Source organism: Notothenia coriiceps, unplaced genomic scaffold (assembly GCF_000735185.1).
Source record: "Notothenia coriiceps isolate Sejong01 unplaced genomic scaffold, NC01 NC01_scaffold00037244, whole genome shotgun sequence".
Classification (NCBI taxonomy): Eukaryota; Metazoa; Chordata; class Actinopteri; order Perciformes; family Nototheniidae; genus Notothenia; species Notothenia coriiceps.
This window is the reverse complement of record NW_011369945.1, coordinates 14,848,576-14,864,412: the sequence shown is the minus strand read 5'-3', so window position 1 is coordinate 14,864,412 and position 15,837 is coordinate 14,848,576. Positions and strand designations below refer to the sequence as shown.

At 41.9% G+C, this 15,837-nt stretch overlaps 3 protein-coding genes across 4 annotated transcripts in view; 2 read left to right on the top strand and 1 right to left on the bottom strand.

Moving 5' to 3' along the window:
* The window catches only part of tekt2 (tektin 2 (testicular)), a 9,159-nt gene extending 1,353 nt beyond the window's left edge, over nt 1-7,806 (top strand). The window contains exons 2-7 of one of the 2 annotated variants that reach the window (XM_010793676.1): nt 2,037-2,196; nt 2,337-2,462; nt 2,974-3,179; nt 3,272-3,415; nt 3,576-3,694; nt 7,797-7,806. In XM_010793676.1, coding sequence (XP_010791978.1) covers nt 2,041-2,196; nt 2,337-2,462; nt 2,974-3,179; nt 3,272-3,415; nt 3,576-3,694; nt 7,797-7,798 — 753 coding nt within the window. In that variant the 5' untranslated portion in view covers nt 2,037-2,040 and the 3' untranslated portion in view covers nt 7,799-7,806. Of the gene's footprint in view, nt 1-2,033; nt 2,197-2,336; nt 2,463-2,973; nt 3,180-3,271; nt 3,416-3,575; nt 3,695-7,796 lie in introns of both variants that reach the window. The other variant, XM_010793675.1, reaches the window with a different exon arrangement.
* Nucleotides 7,807-8,923: 1,117 nt separating this feature from the next.
* Nucleotides 8,924-13,637, bottom strand: LOC104965342 (tektin-2-like). The gene is made up of 5 exons (XM_010794299.1): nt 13,590-13,637; nt 10,382-10,489; nt 10,113-10,256; nt 9,887-9,966; nt 8,924-9,581 (listed from the first exon to the last, which is right to left on the bottom strand). Exons 1-5 carry the CDS (start codon nt 13,635-13,637, stop codon nt 9,380-9,382), a joined length of 582 nt encoding a protein of 193 aa, XP_010792601.1. The 3' UTR covers nt 8,924-9,379.
* On the top strand, nt 12,508-14,705 carry LOC104964804 (free fatty acid receptor 3-like). Its single transcript, XM_010793674.1, has one exon. The coding sequence runs from the start codon at nt 13,636-13,638 to the stop codon at nt 14,593-14,595; it is 960 nt and encodes a 319-aa protein (XP_010791976.1). The 5' UTR covers nt 12,508-13,635; the 3' UTR covers nt 14,596-14,705.
* Nucleotides 14,706-15,837: the final 1,132 nt, after the last annotated feature.

Here is a 15,837-nt window from a genome sequence, read left to right as displayed (position 1 = left end):
CACACACACACACACACACACACGATGACATCAGTGTGTTCCCCTCATGTGAAATTCCAGGACTTTGAAGGAGTTTCCAGAAATAAGTCAGAGCACAGAACGCTCCTGACGTTTTCTCCCAGGATGGAAACGGAGCAAGTGCATTCAGGAAAGGTCTGACAGTGGGCCACATACGAATAATTAGCCCCATTAAAAGTTAGCCGAATTAGCCGTTAGCGCTTCCTGTTAGTGTTGTACCCATCGATGCATTGACCACTATCACTGGATTACTTTGATACTGGCGAAAAACATCCTAGTTCTCAAGATAGTTTTGGATTAATAACAAGTGTGTTTCTCTGTATCTCTAGGTGGGTTTAGTGGTTGTTGTTATTCCCAACGGACAAAGAGATAATTGTATCTTCCGAAAGTGTGAGAAACAGCAACTTCTGCCTCTGAGGAAAGGGACAATTTTGGTGCAAAATGCAGCCGAGGGTTTGGAAGTGCCTCAATGATAAAAGGTGCTTTTAATTTGGGTTCATTTGTGTCATGTTTTAAGGAAATGTGTCCAACTTCTAAAAGGGGATCAACTCTACTCTAATGTGTTTAAAATATCAGTAAATCACCTGAATGTAGCCTAAGTAACTGAGTTGTTAATTATGGCTCTGTTAAATGTATATAAAATATGAATGCAGATATATATATATATTTCTCTCTCTCTCTCTTTTTTTTAAAGTGTATAATCATCTTGACTCTAAGAATCGTGTTTTATTAACATTACAATAAGCCCTTTATTAACTACACACTGTAAATACAATACTGGTATTGTGAAATAACAATACATTACTGTTCTGTATACAGTATAATTTTACAGTAGTGTATGCATTAAAACAGTACATTACTGCAGTTTTCTCTTTGACCAATTTTAGATCCTTGTCTCATTTGCAATAGGTGCTACTTGAAACGATAAACAAAAACTGGGATACAATTTAAATAAACTTGAACTTAGGACAGTTCATAAGAGATATAAATACAACAGTTCATAACTGATATACATACAACAGTTCATAACTGATATAAATACAACAGTTCATAACAGATATACATACAACAGTTCATAACAGATATAAATATAACAGTTCATAACTGATATAAATAAAACAGTTCATAACAGATTTAAATATAACAGTTCATAACTGATATAAATACTACAGTTCATAACTGATATAAATACAATAGTTCATGACGGATTCAAATACAACAGACCAATTAAAATACAAAATCACAAGTAGTGAGGTCACAACATCAAATCACAACAGTACATCTTCTGTAATTATGTGAAAGTAAAAGGGTCCCCTGCAAGAGAAGTGGACAAAATAGAAAAGGCAGCATATCATTGAAAATGTTTTCTACTTCAAAANTGACCATCTCCTGAAAAACCCTTTCAGTCTGGATCGAAATGCCTCTTCATTTCCCAAATGCTCCAGGTCATTTTCTTGAGGCAAAGTGTTGAAATTCAAAGACCTTGTTGTNAGCTTCAACAGTCAGCGGACCAAATGGAGGAGAGAGATTCAGAATGTCCTCACCCAAATCGAGGACCAAGGATGAAATTGAGGCTCAACTGACCCTACCAGGCACACCAAGGCATGTTGGTAAGGATTTGGTTTGACACTTTACTTTTGACATGTAAAGCTGAACATGTATTTTAATTGGTAGGGTCAGTTGAGCCTCAATTTCATCCTTGGTCCTCGATTTGGGTGAGGACATTCTGAATCTCTCTCCTCCATTTGGTCCGCTGACTGTTGAAGCTGTTTAGCCATATAATACTACAACTCAATCTCGAAATAAAATATGAACTTTTAGGGGAAACAAAACGGCAATAATAATGTTTATAAACCTAAATAATCCGTTAAAGGTAACAGCGGTTCTCTCCTCTTGCTCCTGATATTTTCACCCCAAAATATTGTACAGTAACAACAAAAGTTACTGTAACATTACAGCAATATTTACAGTATTGCTGTAATATTATTATTATTATTATGTTTTGTATGTTGCAGCAGTAGGATGTCTACACTCCTTGCAAAGCCCAGCCTGCGCCACAGTGTGTCAGAGTGGAACAGCAACAACCAGCAACTGTCTGCCACAGCGGAGCATGAGCGGTATGTTTCCAATGTGATCCGGCAGGAAGGGAGGTCACTACGCAACGAAACCAACTGTAAGGTGGGTTCATGTTGGAGATGGTGCTTACCAGAAATCCAGACAGTCAGGGTCACTACACAAGATGAAGAATATACTATAACTCCAAACATTCCACTTTAAATCAACCCCCCTCCAGTCATGTTCTCCCCTTTTCTCTGTAGACAACCTGTGATGACACCGATACCTCTCGCAGGCTGAGTGACAGGGCGTGGAATGTTGCCCGGTGGAAGGAAACACTGGAAACCTGCGCACAGAAAGTGGATGAAGAGATGGATGCTCTGACCCTGGTAATCAAGTTTATCTCATTTTATGTCCATAATAATACAAAGATGTCATTATGTTTCAGATGGACAGTTGATTCCCAACTTAAATAAATCCTATTGTGCTTCGCTTCTATGTAGTGCTAATGCTCCAACAGTGCAAAGTGGTAAAAAAAAAGTTTGGTGTTGAGTTTTTCAAATTTATTTTTGGGCGCTTTAAGCACCTCAATTACGAATGCCATCTAATTCCATTAAAGTGGAGAGAAAACAGACATTTCTAGGATATCTCAAACACTCAGTATCTCCCATCAAAACACACATATTTATTAATGAAAGAGGAACAGCAGTTATTTTTGCTTTTGGGTGTCACTTTAATTGTTTGACTAATACTGTATCTGTGTTATTCCCTTGGATACATATTCTTAGAATCATTACATTTGAAATTCTAAAGAGAAACCCTTAAATGATGCGTTGAGGTGTTCCTTGAGTCTGGCGGTGCAGTGCGGTGACAGTGTCAGTGTGGTGTGTGTTGGGACAGTGTAAGGAGCAGACGGAGCAGGCGCTGGCTGCGACCTCCGTCCCCCTGGAGGTCAGCAGTGAGTGCCTGACGCTGAGGGACAGCCGGCGAGGGTTCGAGCTCGCCCATGACCCAGTGGACGTACAGCTGAAAAAGGAAGTGGAGCTGATTGAAAGAGTGCAGCAAGTTCTGCAGCAGCACATAGAAAAGGCCTTCGAGCACCTGTGGTAGAGTGTGAATGATTGGACGCAACAATTACAGTAGGATCTTTTCACTTTTTTGCTTTTGGCCAGACTAACTTTAATTGTTTGTTTCCTAGTGTTTTGCAGGAGAATCGCCACCAGCTGACTGGTGATATCCAGAACAAGATGGACGCCCTGGACATTGATATGTCCTGCCTGTCACTTACTATAAAGTCTCCTCAGATCTCCTTGAAAACCAACCCAATTCGCATACCACCAGGGTAATGCATAGTGGCATTTCTACATGGGCATTTCAACCATTTTACTAAAACTGTAGTCAACAGCCAAAAACTCTTAGATTTAAGCTAATGATGCCTCTTTTTGAACTTTCTCTGGCCTTATAAGCTTAAATGCTGAAATAAGTTTGTCTTTTGTTATTAGTTCCTCCACCCCCCAGGAATGGCTCCAGTTCAGCCAGTATAATGTGGCCTGTGCTCAGGAGGCCATGCAGGTATCCCAGCAAATGAGGGAGGACATGAGTCTCACCAGAGCCCAGGTGTGTACACTATAATTACACCTGCTAGTTTAGTATTTGTAGTGCAAATATACAGTGCATTATGTTCTGATTAGTTACTTTTCAATTGTGGTATATCGTTTGATACAAAGCATTTACAACAATTATTTTGCATTTAGTAACGCAACGATGAAAGCAGGGGATTTTAAATGAACAATCTCTTGGTTGATATTGGTCAACAGTGTGAAATATGGCTCTTTTGCAATCCATTTATTTTTTACATTATATTGCATTTAGCTGACGCTTTTATCCAAAGCGACTTACAGTAAGTACATTCGACCAGGAAGATACAACCTTGAAGAAAACAGAATCATATAAGTACATCAGGTTTCATAGAGCTAAAACATCTCAAGTGCTACTCAACTGGCTTGAGATAAGCCAGCCCTTTATTAGTATATAAGTTCTTTGTTAGTAATTCTATCGCTCGAAGTGGAGTCGAAAGAGATGAGTTTTCAGTCTGCGCCGGAAGATGTGTAAGCTTTCTGCTGTTCTGATTTCAATGGGGAGCTCATTCCACCATTTTGGAGCCAGGATAGCAAACCCACGTGTTTTTGCTGATGGGAACTTGGGTCCCCCTCGCAGTGCGGGTGCAGCGAGCTGTTTGGCTGATGCAGAGCGGAGTGCACGTGCTGGGCTGTACAGTTTAACCATGTCCTGGATGTAGNGTGTGCCTTGGCAGTCTCAAAGCTGGTAAAGGTGCAGCTAGTTTGAATGACTTTGTATACTGCAGGGTAGCTTGTGGATTTACTCCAGGTGGAACTAAAGTCTGATTTAACACTTGATTATATTTCACATCATTCATCCACATCTGTAAAGTAACTAAAGGTATTAAATACATGTAGTGGAGTAGAAGTACAGTAGCATTTAATGGAAATACTCAAGTAAAGTACAAGCATCTCAATATTGTACTTAAGTATGTACTTAGTTACTTCCCACTTCTGGTATTCTGTATATATTTAAAAAATTGCAATTACCGGTACATTCCAAAAAAAATGAAGGAAGTTTTGAATTTTTGTAAATAATACCCAAAGCTATACATAAAAGATGCTTATATAAGTCAAATGTATCTCTATTGCAAGTTCTGGTATCAAATCTAAAAATGAAAACCAATTCTTATCAGCAGCTGCATCAATGGTTGGTAGTAAAATGAGTCTGACACCGGTTATCAGTAAGTAGTGGCGTGTTTGACTTTGACATATCATTGGTTAATGAGGTGATGTGTACGTGACTGTCAGGTTACATTTGTATTGTTCTCTGATTTCATTAATGATACTAGATGTTTCATGTTTTTGAATTTTGCTTATAATTCTTGCTGTATTGTATTTTCTTAGATGTAAGATGTCCATTCAATAATAACAGATAACAACTCATTAGACTGATTTAAAATGTATGATGCTTTGCTAACAAGTCTTTATTTAAAACATGACATTAGTATGTACCTTAACAGATTTACTGAAACGTTCCCCACTCTGTCTTGATTTGAACAAAGCTGACAATTATTTTGTATCTCCATGACAACCTCCTCCAGCTGTGTCCTAGCCAACAGAAAGTCATATTTTAATATAAAATGTATAGTCTCTAAAGATAAGAGACAATCTACATAACACATTTGAAAACATCCAACTTAATTTAATTTGACAGTTTATCTAATTAATATGTCCAGAAACCAATCAACTAGTACTCAAACAGATCTACATTGAAGTGTAAAACTGATTTCAAACATCAAATTGTTGATAAACCTACAGCCTCAGAAGTGTTTTCACTTTTAACATCAGAGGAGCACAGGTGCAACTAATAACATGAACAACGTGATGCAGGTGCCAAAACAAAACACAGTATATCTGTTGCACCTGTGTGTGAAGTCTTTTATGGACCCCCCCCCATTTTAAAGGCCCTTTCGGAAAGATAACGAGCAGTATGGTGTATTAATTGACCAGTTTGAGGTTGGAGCAGACACTATCCAGACACCAGATGGAGCCATGTGTCCTCACACAGACCACCTGATGTAAAGGTAAGCACGGTTTCCAATTACTGATTCAACACTAAGGTTTGATTAACTACTGCGTTTTTTAGAGAAAATCTTTTTCATTCCAAAGATGTGAATTTCCATCTCTGTTAATAGTTCCTTTTTACTGTATAATTATCAAAAACATTGACATAACATAGGTCATTTTGACACTGTATGCTGTTGGCAAAACAGCCTTACACTCTGTTTTTCTTATTTCATCTAAATGTGCTTGTTATGTCAGGAGGACTTTAACTGTATCTGAACCAGGTGAGTGGTGATGTGGACATTTTCTGGAGCCGCTGAAAGGTACACACAACGGCTGACCGTTTTTATCCTGTTCCTGCTTTTGGATCCGTCACATTTTCTACCCGGGATACCTTTGGCCTCCCCCCACTGTGACCTCACTCATGGCTTTCTTTGGTCACCTGGGCCCCCGCCTTGCTCCTCTCAAGTAGTGTTTGTGGTGCCCTTGCATTAGCAACACCATTAGCGCTGTTAACTCGATGCCGACCCCCCTCAATCCGGCTGAATTGGCTTTGCCGTCCACACATTCTTCCCATGAACCCCCTTGACGACGCTGGCGACAGCATCATCATGACCACAGGCTCCAGGAAGACATTAAAGGAGCTGGTCAGCATGGCGTACGTCCTCCACTGAACATTTACATGTTGAACAAACCCCACAATGTGCGAGGTGTTGTAGGGGGCATAGCACACCACGAACACCGCCAGTGTGGAGAGAGCAACAGTCAGAACCCTTCTCTTTCCCATGGGGCGCAAATTTGATCGCCATACCAGGGTGACGCAGCGCAGCGTGCAAAACGACGTCACGATAAGAGGCAAAATAAACAAGACGATGGCCATCTCCAGGCGTAAAGGCAGAAGAACAGCCAGCTGGGTGTCGTTGAAGTTGCCGTAGCATTCTAACGTGTCACCCTTAATGGAGACAAAGTTAGGCCCTCCTTCAGTCACCAGGGCAACACTGAGGTGAATGAGCACCAAGACCCACAAGGCAACGCTGATGAAGCAGGAGTTCCGAGCATGGCGGTATCTCTTGTAGATAATCGGGAATGCGATGCTGAGGTAGCGCCCCACTGTCACCACGGTGATGAACAGGCAGCTGGCATACATCGAGGAGAAGAGGAAGAAGCTGTAGATCGGGCAGACGGGTGCTGGTAGCATCCAGTTCTGAAGCAAGGTCTCCAGAGTCTTCACAGGAAGCCAGACCACCAGGGCCAAGTTGGCCAGGCACAGGTTGAGGGCGTAGACCACGTTGGGCGTGGCGCCATGTTTGCGGGCCTTGCGCGCGTACACGAACAGGACCAGAAGGTTGGCGGGAAGACCCAGAAGGAAGGTAATGGAATAGACAGTGACTGCAACGCAGTCCTTGTAATCCACCTGCATGTCTTCAGTTTAGGACATGGACAATGCGGAGAGGTACAGGAAGTCCAACAGAATGGTACACTGCCTCTGATTTACCATGACAAGGACAAATCTAGAAAAGCTGACGGGAACGTCTTGACTAAAACACACAAAAAAAGCAGATTTCCTGAAAAATAGTTAGGATGTTCCCAAGTCCTCTTCTTTTATTAATCCCGTTTTCCTTATACATTCTCCATTGGTGGCAGCATTGTCCGTTTCCGAGCTTCTGTGGTGCCAGGATTCTCGATCTCTGAGATGCAAGCAACTTCTGTCTGAGACAGTGGGGGGGAAAGGAGGCAGTGGCAACAAAAGTGGGCAGGAAGGGGGCGAGGTGCACTGACATCATGACCGATAAGGAAATGCATCCGCTCAGGCAGAAGTAGGGGGCATTTAGCAGGCACCAGTCTGCCTTAATTGCCCTCTCGGTGTAGGGCAACAGACAGGTAGCATCTGGGCCCTTAAGTGAAATGATTCAGAATAATTCCACGTGTCAGGAAGCACATGGCCGGCCCCTTAAAGGCCAGGCTGTCTAAATGAACTGAAGAGCAAGGCAGTAAAGTCGTAAATGTGCTGAAGTTGATGGTCGATGCGAGAGCAGGACGGGTTGGGCTGTGGGAAAAGATGACTTGTTTGTGGCGTTTCTCACAGTTTTATGACAGAGAATGAGTTTTTTTAGTGTTTGTGTGCGTGTGTGTGAAAGTGAGTGTAAGAGAAGAGGGTGTGCCATGCAAAAGGCTTGTGGTGAGGAAAATGGAGCAGAAAATCCCTTTTATTTGAGCAGACTGCAGAGAAGTGTTTTTCCAAGAAAAGACCTGCAGTGGTCGAAAACACGACTGTTGGCTGTTTGATTAGTCTATTGATCCACTGCTAAAGACAAATATGTTCATACTCTTCTGATACTTGTAAAGTAATGACTATATTTACCTCATTTATAACCTGAAGTGAAAGTAAATTAACACAGCCTTCACTCACTTCAAATATTGTTGCTCAGGTTTGTTTTTCAGGTCGCAGTGGGTATTTCCAACATGAGTCCATTGAGAGGAAAACAAGAGATAGACTTTTTGGACATAAATTATAAATTGAATTGATGGATATATGTTTTCTTATATGATTAAGAAAATAATGATGATCAAAAAAATGATTCAATAAATGCATTTATATGGACCACACATCAGTCAAACCCTCATTTTGAAAAGCAACAGCTTGAATCTGCTGCCGAAATATGAGCACAAAATTACAAAATATAAATGTTTTAAAAAAATTAAAATAGAAATAAATAATAATAATATCAAATCTTTGAGACAAAAAAAACAAACTTCATCAATAGACTGTGAGATCAACTTTTTATGATGAGACAAATAAAATAAAATAAAGGAAGCTCAGACGAAGGTTTTGTGAGCATGCATTCAACATGTTTACACACAAAGCACACACATTTGTTGTGTCCTAGCAACCTGGAGGGAATTTCTGACCTCATTGGCTGAAGAAGAGTGTGTTTCAGTATAATGGTAAACATTTCCTCCGCCTGCTTTTCCTCTTTCCTTACCTGGGAGCCGTCCGGAGGTAAAGGGGCCTTGGACTGGAGATGAACGATAATAACCTTGTATTATTTTGTTATCTCAGAGGCCGTGTTAAGTGCCTGTTTACCAGATTTTTTATCTAAACCCAGCAAACTGTTGGAGTCATTATCGCCATCTTCATCCTCCACACAGCATCAGTTGATCAAACAATATAACGAGGCAAAACAAAGCCATTACAGCTAATGGTCAGTTAAAGCTGTGACCTACAGTAACACCAACATGAATGCTTGTGGATTTTAGTAAACAATCACAGACAAGGAAATCGAACGCACAGATACAGCACTGTCAGACTCCATTTATTCATCAATACTATATTTAATTAAGAGGAAAAAAGCGTGTCATCCACAGTTTTTTCTGGAAAACTGAATTACACACAGAGAAAGTACATAATTAAACTCAAAGCAAGTTACACAAAATCAGGAAAATAAATATTTTGTATATTAACTGTTTTTGTTCAAATAAATACATGGGATTAGGAAAAGTGTATTGTTCTTCAGCAGCTAATGATAAATGAAGGATAATGAACTAGTGCTTGGATTGTAAGATCATTTCAATTGTCCCTATTTCTCACAGAATACTATCTGCAGGGTTAAAAACATGATGCATGGAAAATGTAATGTGTTATGTCCCTGTGCTTTCAAATAGGATATTATGTCATGTGACTAAGCCAACAGCTGCAGGTTGCTCCTACCGCTGGAGTTGGTGAGAGGAACCAGCAGCACGGGGGTCTTATCAGAGCAGGAGGGGGATGTGAGGCGGGTGCGGGTCGTCATGCTTCGTTGTTCCAGTGACAGGGCTTCCTGTTTCCTGGAGAGATCCTGCAGCATGCGGGAGTGATGGAGCTTCATCTTCTGCAGAGAGTGCCTGGTGAGCATGGTATGGGAGACACAAGTGGTTTAACGTGATTTCTTTCCTTTCTGGCATCCAAAACATTCCCACTATTATTTGTTAGATGTGTATTTTTCTATTTAGCTTCAGTGGTTTATTATCGGTTTGATATGCTGGGTTTAAAACATGTAGAGTACAAACTTAGGAGTCAATTCTCAGAAGGACTGAATCCCTATCATTTTGTGTGCTAAGATGTAATGTTTGACTTTTTTTTTGCTCATGAAATTGTAGATAGCCCATTAGTTCCAATTGTTGATCATACAGACAAAATGCTGACTCACTGGGCTTCTGAGAGCTTCTGCTTCAAAGCTATTATTGTGGCCTCCAGCTGATGGAGTTCATTAACAAGGCCGTACTGCACCTGGAAAAGGTAACAGAAAGGAAAATATGAAAGTAACATTAGTCCCAATAACCTAAACTGACCTGAACAATAATGTTGCTTTCACTGCTTCTGTTAAGCTATTGCATTCTACATTGGGCATGCAACAGTGTGTGTTTTATATAAACCTCGTCTCTGCAGAGGTCCATGCCAGGTCTGTTGGTCCTGTTCTCCAGACGGGTGTGAGCCAGTTTCAGGGAGGCAGTCTTCGCCTGTAGATCTGCATCCAGACCATGGATGTCGCTCTCCATTTCTGCAATTTCATCTTCAGTCTTCAGGCAGAATAAAGACATATTTGACCTACTAGATACATGGCTGGTAAAGTGTGTGAAATGCCTGTATGCTTCATCTAAAATGCAGAACACAAAAACCTTTTTAAAACTATTGGTTCACTCACATTTTTGATTTGCCACTCCAGCTCATTGCGGGCCTGCTCTTCATGGTGGTTACGCTTACGGAGAGCAAACTCTGTGGCTCGGCGCTGAGAGTCCAACTCATTCTGCAGCTGAAGGAAACAGAAAAAACAACTCTCCTGTTATCTCCATCAGAACAACCTTCTGGATCCGCAACAGTCTGGTTTCAAGGCAGGTCACTCCACAGAAACTGCCCTCCTTGCTGTCTCTGAGGAACTGCACACGGCTAAAGCAGCCTCCCTCTCCTCTGTCATCATCCTTCTGGACCTGTCTGCTGCATTCGAGACGGTGAACCATCAGATCTCTCCAAGAACTTGGAGTTTCAGGCACTGCACTTTCCCTCCTCACCTCATACCTCAAAGACCGTACCTACAGGGTAACTTGGAGAGGGTCCGAGTCCGACCCTTGTCAATTAACTACAGAGGCAACTCAGGGCTCTGTCCTTGGTCCCCTCCTCTTCTCCCTGTACACAAACTCGCTCGGATCAGTCATTAGCCCGCATGGTTTTTCATACCACTGCTACGCTGATGGCACCCAACTAATTCTGTCCTTTCCCCGCTCAGAGACCCAGGTCGTCGCACGCATCTCTGCTTGTCTAGCTGACATCTCTCAGTGGATGTCTGCTCAGCACCTCAAGCTCAACCTTGACAAGACTGAACTGCTTTTCCTTCCGGGAAAAGATTGTTCCACTCTTGACCTGACAATCAATATCGGCACCTCTGTTGTTTCCCCGACTCAGACTGCAAGGAATCTGGGTGTGATCCTAGATAACAAACTGTCCTTCACTGCAAACATCGCTGCTACAACCCGCTGCTGCAGATACACTCTTTACAACATCAGGAGGATACGTCCCCAGCTGACCCAGAAAGCGACGCAGGTTCTGGTCCAGGCTCTTGTCATCTCACGCCTAGACTACTGCAAGTCCCTCCTGGCTGGTCTACCTGCATCTGCCATCCGACCTCTGCAGCTCATCCNCTTAAAGTACCACAAGTAAAAGTAGTGATTGTGCAGATTGGTCCATTTCAGAATAATATGATATGTTTTATAATGATTGATCTTTAAAGTGTTCTCAAACTTTGAGAACACTTTAAAGATCAATCATTATAAAACATATCATATTATTCTGAAATGGACCAATCTGCACAATCACTACTTTTACTTGTGGTACTTTAAGTATATTTAGATGCGAACACTTTTGTACTTTTACTTGAGGAACATTTTGAATGCAGGACTTTTACTGTAACAGAGTATTCCTACACTCTGGTACTTCTACTTTTACTCAAGTACAAGACCTGAGTACTTCTTCTACCTCTTCATAATCTGATAACGTTTGGTTTATAAAAAGAGAAACCCTTATTAGATGAGGGCTCCAGGACTTCATTTCAACTCATCTGTAAATACAATTATAAAAGAAGGTGTTGCCCATTATTTGCAGCCACTGCATGTTTGTTCAAGCATTGTTGTGGATACAGAAATCATGTTTCTGTATGAACCTGTAGATGAACCTCTGAGTCATGTGGTGGACACTACACAGATACATTCTCCCTGATGCAACATCTGCACTTCTCTTTGTCACCGTGAACGCTTCTCACAGAAACAAAGTTATCACAACACATTTCCACCCGCATGACAGCGAGCTTATGGCCGGTTGCTGGGAGATGATGTTTGGAGAGCGGGAAGAACAAAGCCTGAGCTTGTGAATTTCCCTTTATTGAAGGAGAGATAGCAGATATTCAGCGGGACAGCCTTATTAATCTGATCAAACAGTCTGCATCGGAGAGAAAAGCCGCACCGTGATGGAGAGCCAGGTTTATCTAGCTTTACACAGGTGAGTTTGACTATTTGAAAGTAACTCATAAGTCTGTATATCTATATTGTATCAGTCATATTTGGCGGAGGTATTTAGTGTTAAGTTTTGCAGAAAAACTGGGGAAGGTAAATGCTTTGAATTTTTTGTTCCCAACAGACTAATGGTGTACTTTAGGATATATTTTTGAATACAAAGCATGTACAGATTCTTATTTTTTCGTATCATAGACTTCCATTGTTGTCTAAAAATGTATTATAATGTAAGAAACTTGTATTTTGTGACAGGATATTTTATTAAGATGAAGGTTGGCACTGATTTATTTGGGCAGACAAACCCACACTCTCCTAACCTTCATTACAGAAACAAACAAATAGTCCTCAACATATTAACAATTTACTCCAATTTGAGTTTACCCTTTCAAATGCTAAAACACTTAGGATTGATCTCATTTAAAAAAAGATATACATATGTATATAGAAGCAATTGGCTTGGGCTGCAGTATAGCCTTCCACAGACAGCGTAAGTTGGAAAGTGATGGAAGGCGGCTGACAGTGAGCGTTTCAGTCTTTTCTTCAATGTTTTGGCAATTAGTAAAAATACATAAAATACAACATTCAAGGCACCTGAAGGTGAACATTTAATGTGGATGTATGCACTATTTAAATTATGAATGAATATGATAATAGTTTCTTTGAGCAGTTAGTTTGACATTACCAATGAAAAAGTTGACCTTTTTAGTTTAAGTGTACCTGGAACAACTTTAGCCTTTAACATTTTATGTTCTCAAAAAAAGAAGAAGAAAAGACTTCTGACTTTGTTTCCTTTTTTAAAATCTTTATATGAATTGTATGTCTTGATTTCCTTCAGGGAATGTATTTAATGGTGGTGACAAGTATGATTAGCAGGTATAACATTTACTGTACTACAGTATGTTCATCATCTCAATTTAGCATGCTAGCATGCTAACGTTTGCTTATTAACTACAGCTGAGGCTGCTGGGAATATCATTAGTTTTGCATTTGTTTGGTCATAAAGCATCTTTGATTTGATTACTTTTATCCAGACATGAATACAATTTGATTTGCAATCTATTGGGAGGGGATCACGAGTCAGTATATTCATCCTCTGAGGACCATGATTGTCTGTAAAACATTGATTGGCAATTCATTTAGAAGTTGTTTAGATATTTGAGTCTGGACCAAAGTGGTAGGTAAGCTGCCATTACCAAATCACTATTGTGGCTGAAAATGAGACCAAGCTTTAGAAATGCCCTTCATAGTTATCAAGCAAAACTTAAACTTCAAAAAAAGGGATGTCTCTTTGAAACAAAAATATTTACAATGAGAAGAATTAGCCTGGAGTATTTTCTTCTGAATCATAACTCGTGTTTTCCTGCCCCCAGAGTCTGAGAGTCCCTGGTGAGCCGCCATGGTGTGCAACCGCCTGCTGCTCTCCGTCTACATCGTCACCTTCCTGATGGGGGTCCCCGCCAACATCCTGGCCTTCTTCACCTTCTGCAAAAAGGTGCGCCGCAAGCCCGCCCCCATCGACATCCTCCTGCTGAACCTCACCATCTCAGACCTCATCTTCCTGGCGTTCCTGCCCTTTAAAATTAAAGAGGCCTTTGACGGCATGGTGTGGCTGCTGCCCTACCCCCTCTGCCCCCTCACTGGCTTCTTGTTCTACGTCACCATCTACAACAGCACCCTGCTCCTCACCGCTGTGAGTGTGGAGCGATACCTGGGGGTGGCGTTCCCCCTCAGGTACACCCTGTGTCGCAGACCTCGCTACGCCGTGTACGCCAGCCTGGTGTTCTGGGTGGTGACCTCTCTGAACCTCAGCATTGTCTACATCATGCCCTACGCCCAGTGGAGCAGCGGGACAGAGAGCGAACAGGACGAAGGGAGCACCGCCGGTAAGAACGCCCCGCCTCCACATACCTGCTACCTGAACTTCACCGGGGAGGAGCTGAAGATCCTGCTGCCGGTTCGCCTGGAGCTCTTCTTCGTCCTCTTCTGCGTCCCCTTCTTCATCTGCTGCTTCTGCTACGCCAACTTCATCCACATCCTGTCCAAGCTTCCCAACATCGGCAGGCGGAAGAGGCTGCGGGCCATCGGTTTGGCGCTCGGCACGCTGATAGTGTTCGTGGTGTGTTTCGGGCCCTACAACGCCTCCCACGTGGTGGGGTTCGTCCGTCAGGAGAGCGAGGAGTGGAGGAACGTGGCGCTGCTCTCCAGCACCTTCAACGCCTGCCTGGATCCCTTCATTTTCTACTTCTCCTCAGCGGCCGTCAGAAGCATGTTGGACCACTGCGTCAGGAACATCATGGCCAAGCTGCACATCCTGAGGTGTGGAGGCCCTCCTCACCCTCCTCAACCCTCTAAATGAGGCCATCCAAGACTGAATATACAAGGAGGCACCCTTTCATGAAAGTTCTGGAGAAATGATTCATGTTAATGTTTTTGCAAATTTAAGTTGAACCAATCACTGTGGCTGTTACGGCTGCTGCCTTCCTGGTCGTCTGAGTGTTTTCAGCTGTGTGTGTTCTATGTAAATGAGCTGTGCGGTTGCCCTCCCGGCATTGGCTGCCATCTCCTGGTCCGCCCCTGAAGATTGCGATTGGAGCACACCGGGCCCGACGCACTCCAATCACAGCGCACAGCCGGCGCACACCTGCTGGAGATTACTACAAAGCTTGGGGACAATCATCATTCTGGAGGCTCTGTATGTGGACAGATGCCTCTCGCTACTTGCTCTTTGTTCTGTGGTTAAACTTGTGTGATTAGTAGTGTCTAGAGTAGCTTAGTTAGAGTGTAGAGTAGCTTAGTTAGTGTTTAGAGTAGCTTAGGATTCTGTGACGGTTGCCTGTAGTTTAGTTGTGTTTTTGTATAGATTCTTTGTGTTAGTTGTACCACTTTTAAAGTGAGGTTTTGTTTCGTTCTTTATTTAGTGTATTAGTATTTATTTTCCCTGTATGTCTTTAGACTCCTTTCTTAGAGTCCTCCCTTTGTTTGGTTATTTGTCAACCTGTGCCCTTTTGGCCCTTTTGTTTGTTCCAGGCTGCATGCCTGCCATTTTGTTTACCCAGCTATTTTAAATGATCTGGTTTAGACCAACCGTTACAAATTCTTTAAGAAAAGTTTAATTTAGTTCTATAAAAAATCTCGGACAGAGACTATTAGGAACGACACCAAACATAAAAAAATTTACACATTTGGAGCTAAACCTATGTCTCATACGGTTTACATTTACAGTAACCCAACTACGACACGATTATACAAAGACACCAAAGTATGAGACGTCAGAATGCGTCTCCGTTTTTTAAAAAGGCTATATTGTAATTAACCACCATGCAATCTAAACTAACTTCCCACTTCGTTTTTCCTCGACAGAGACGTCGAAGGGTGTCGTCTTCTCTGCTAGGACACGTACCTCCTTCCGGAACGTCGATCTTGTAGTTCTCAAGCCATCAGAACCACTACTAAACTGGAAACTATTGTCGGTCAATGACGTGATGCTCAAAAAGGGTTACGGTGAAAAATATGAAGTCAGATCAATTAACAATAGCAGGCGTTTTGATCCCCTCTCGCTTACGTTTGTGGTGTGGTCATACAATTAACCGATTATAAT